Source organism: Myotis brandtii, unplaced genomic scaffold, assembly GCF_000412655.1.
Source record: "Myotis brandtii unplaced genomic scaffold, ASM41265v1 scaffold986, whole genome shotgun sequence".
NCBI classification, from domain to species: domain Eukaryota; kingdom Metazoa; phylum Chordata; class Mammalia; order Chiroptera; family Vespertilionidae; genus Myotis; species Myotis brandtii.
Window position 1 is genome coordinate 1,705,279 of NW_005372102.1, and position 3,761 is coordinate 1,709,039.

The 3,761-nt window shown below is 60.0% G+C and overlaps 2 protein-coding genes across 2 annotated transcripts in view; one reads left to right on the forward strand and one right to left on the reverse strand.

Annotated features, from left to right (window-relative positions):
- GRK4 (G protein-coupled receptor kinase 4) overlaps positions 1-1,560 on the reverse strand; it is a 61,241-nt gene extending 59,681 nt beyond the window's left edge. The window contains exon 1 of the mRNA XM_014533475.1: positions 802-1,560. Coding sequence (XP_014388961.1) covers positions 802-832 — 31 coding nt within the window. The 5' untranslated portion in view covers positions 833-1,560. The remainder of the gene's footprint in view (positions 1-801) is intronic.
- The window catches only part of NOP14 (NOP14 nucleolar protein), a 14,117-nt gene extending 11,659 nt beyond the window's left edge, over positions 1-2,458 (forward strand). The window contains exons 15-18 of the mRNA XM_014533477.1: positions 135-282; positions 1,531-1,649; positions 1,821-1,976; positions 2,085-2,458. Of these exons, the coding sequence (XP_014388963.1) occupies positions 135-282; positions 1,531-1,649; positions 1,821-1,976; positions 2,085-2,184 (523 nt within the window). The 3' untranslated portion in view covers positions 2,185-2,458. The remainder of the gene's footprint in view (positions 1-134; positions 283-1,530; positions 1,650-1,820; positions 1,977-2,084) is intronic.
- Positions 2,459-3,761: the final 1,303 nt, after the last annotated feature.

The following is a 3,761-nucleotide window of genomic DNA, read 5'->3' on the forward strand; positions in this document are numbered from 1 at the left end:
CCCCGGCATGGCTGCTCCCCTGCGCTGTGTAACCTCGTTGGCTGCGGCCATGCTGGGTGTTCAGAGTGGAGTGTTGGCTTGAATTCTTGCCCCATCCATTGCCTGTCGCCCTGAAGTTGGCTGTCACCCCGCAGGCTGTCCTGCCTGGCCGTGTGTCTGGCTCTGGTGAAGCGCTGTGTGCTCCTGTACGGCGCGCTGCCCGCCTTCCACGACATCACGCGGCCCCTCAGAGCCCTCCTGGCGCAGCACCTGGCCGGCAGCAGCCACCCCCACGAGCTGCAGGTGAGGCTCCCCCTGAGGACACGGCCCAGCTCAGCCCGTCCCGTGACCGGGGCAGGTTAGCGGGCACTTTGGTCCTTGGCCGCACCCCTAGAAGTCAAGGGCACCGTGTTTGCAAATGAGAAACTCGAATGAGAAGCTGAGTCAGTGCTGAGAAACTCCGAGAAGTAACTGCTGCTGCACGGAGGCTGACCTGGGGTTTAAGCTGAGAACTTTATGTCACGTCCCCTTCTGCCTGCCCACTGCCCACCAGGGCCTGGCACCCGTCCCTCCCGGACCACACACTCTGGCCTCCTCACTCGGGGACTGCATTGTACGGCATGGCCACCCCCGCGCATGCTGTCATATCTCTGCCCCCAGGAAGTGGCCCGAGAGGACATCCTGTCACCCTGCGGGAGGCGGATGCAATGGCCCGTCCCTTAGTTGAAGCGCACCCTGGCTCTGCCCTGCAGATTCGGGCAGGCTAGGGGGTCAGTGGGCCGGGGGGGGGACCTGTGAGCTCGGGGGCACTGCACGTCGTACCTTGCACGTGGTCCCCACGGAGCCGGGGCATTTGGCCCCCCGAGGTGAACCTCCAGGCGGGCAGGGGTGGCTGTGCCTGCGGTGCAGGAAGCCCGAGTTCTGGGACACACCTGTGCGTGGGGAAAAGGAAGGAACGCACATCAGCAGGCTGGCTTCTAGAGAGCTCGGCCGACTCCTGGAAGCGCAGGCTGCAGGTCTTCCGTTGGAATGAAAGTGACGTCAGATCACAAAGACTGGGTCCTGCTCAGTGCCCGCCGGGGCGCGGCGCTGCCAGGCTTCTCTGGGAAAGAATAACCCGTCCTGGGCTCAGGGCTGGCAGCACAGGCTGCCTTCCTCCCAAGTGCCTGTCATGCCTTTCGGACGCCCTGCACTCGGTCTTCCGGTCTGCTGCCCCGCCCCCCATCAGCAAGGTGCCGCTTCCATCAGGGCTCCCACCTGCCAAGGGCCATCTGGCCATCCCCAGGCCATACAACAATTTCAACTGAAAACCAGCTGCTCTATTTGGTCAAACGTTTCATTAATTCTCCCCGAATGCCTTGGCAGGGCCAGACCAGGTGATTTCTCGTGTCTCATATGATCCACGGGCCAGACGCTCCCCACCTTTACTTAGCAGATGAGGGAAGGCCTGGGGGAGGGAAGGAGGTCCCTCCCTGCAGCCTCTGAGGCCGCAGAGCCTCCTGGAGGAGCTGGAGAGGCCGCCGCGGCCATCACAGCGCGGTTCCTGTGCAGGAGCTGTGTCGGAGCGCGCTGGCCGATATGGAGGCCCAGGAGAGGCGCTACCAGCCCCTGGTCTGCGAGAGGAGCAAGCCTGTACCCCTGAAGCTGTTCACCCCCCGGCTAGTCAAAGTGTGAGTGCAGCTGCCTCCGCAGGGCCTTCCATGGAGGGCCCGGGTTAGGGTGTGGGTGGGGGCACCCCAGCCCCAAGGGGCAAGGTGTGGGTGCAGCCCCCCAACACAGCCCCCCAGCCCCCAAGGGGTCAGGGTGTGGGTGTGGGCCCAACTTGCTGGCTCTGCTCTTAGGCTGGAGTTTGGAAGGAAGCAGGGCAGCACCAAGGAGGAGCAGGAGCGGAAGAGGCTGATCCACAAGCACAGGCGGGAGTTCAAGGGCGCGGTGCGGGAGATCCGCAAGGACAACCAGTTCCTGGCCCGGATGCAGCTCTCGGAGATCATGGAACGGTGAGGCCACCGCTGCGGGCGCTGGGAGCCTGCGGGCTATGTCCCCTGCTCGCCCTGTGCACATACGTCCTCCAAAAACTAATCCCAAACTGGGCTTTTTCTCCTTAGGGATGCGGAAAGGAAGCGCAAAGTGAAGCAGCTTTTCAACAGCCTGGCTGAGCAGGAGGGTGAATGGAAGGCTCTGAAGAGGAAAAAGTTCAAAAAATAAACGGTTTTTATCTTGGCAGAGAGACACTGATGTCTTTCCTGGACTTCAGCTCCCATTTCAGCGTCTCCTGAACGCGCTCTGGACCTGGGCAGCGCTCCCTGAGAGCACGTGCTGATGAACGAACTAGTTGATCCGTCGAGTTCAGACGAACTGTCAGTCACGGTCTGGGACTGAAGGGATCTGGCCGGTCATTTTTGCCTTTGTGTATAGAGTGCAGTGTTATTTCACATTACAAGTTATATTTTCAATTATAAAGTAAACAAGTTTGCAAACAGTTTAGAAATCGGAGAAGGAAAAAATCACCCTCAACCCCAGCACCACGACGGGCAGTCCCTCACTCAGTCTGCCTGGCACTCTCCAGGGCCCAGTCTCGGTTCTGGGCACTGAGCCGCTGGGACGCCTGCACTGAGCTGGGAGGCTGAAGACATGGAGTTTGTGGTTAAGGTCACAAACTTGTAAGTTAAACAGCAAAGAGCAACCCTCCCATCCCCTGCACTAACCAGGAGCTTCTCAGGAAGGCAGGCCCCACGGGCTGTGGCTGGGGAGCGGAGCACAGGGGCCCAGACGAGGGCTGTTCTTAGCGTTTTGCGTAGCTCCAGCCCCCCTGCCCTCTGACGTGAGGAGTGTTGAGGCAGGTGACCGGTCTCAGGCGTGAAGGTCAGAGGCTACAAAAGGGGGAGTATGGCTCAGTGGGGAGATATCAGCCAAAGGTACCTAAGGGGGGACATCGAGTCTTTGGGGAAAGAGCTAATGGGTTTTCATTTGTTGCAGGTGGAACAGCTGTGTATAAGGCATAAGTGTAACTGCTATTTTTGTGATTTGGCTGTCCTATATAGTAAAAGGCTAATAGGCAAATCGCCCCACCGGTGGCTATGTCACGCACTGACCACAAGGGCAGAGCGCGCCCACGGGGGCATTGCTCAGTGCTGGGGTCCAGCCCCAGCGGTCCAGGGGCTCCCAAAGGTGTGGACGGAGTCGGCAAAGAATGATTTACACGGACAGCGTTCAGGTGATCAGCATAGCTCTCTTTAGTCTCCGTGGATCTCCCCTGTACCTGGCTGAGGCCACAGAGAGATCCAGAGGCAAGCTGAGCCTTTATTTTATAGCCAGAGGTAAACAAGGTAGTGGTCACCATAGTTACAAAGTTCTTGTGCATTTCACTTGTTTTGGCAGCACTTGCTGCACCTCCCACAGCCCATTAGCTTCCCAGATAAGATCTAGGGAGCGACCTAAGGTCCAGCCTAATTATGCTAAGAGGACGCGCTAAGGATACGGCTAAGGATATCGACTGCCGTCAAGCAGACATCCCCGGGGGCTCCCGGACTTGGAGAGGGCGGGCCGGGTGAGGGAGTCTCCCCCCCCCCCCCCCCCCCCCCCCCCCCCTCGTTCAGTATAGGGGGTGTGTGGCTGACGGCATGTGGGGCTGCATCACCTGTCAGCTTGGGAGGAAAACTTCAGGTCCTAGAATCCCCGCCCACGTGTTTACAGCGCGGGTCGGCCACACGGGGGCGTGGATTGGGTGAGATGAAGGGCAGCGGGCGGCGGCGTGCCAGGCGCCAGTGTCCACAGCGGCTCCA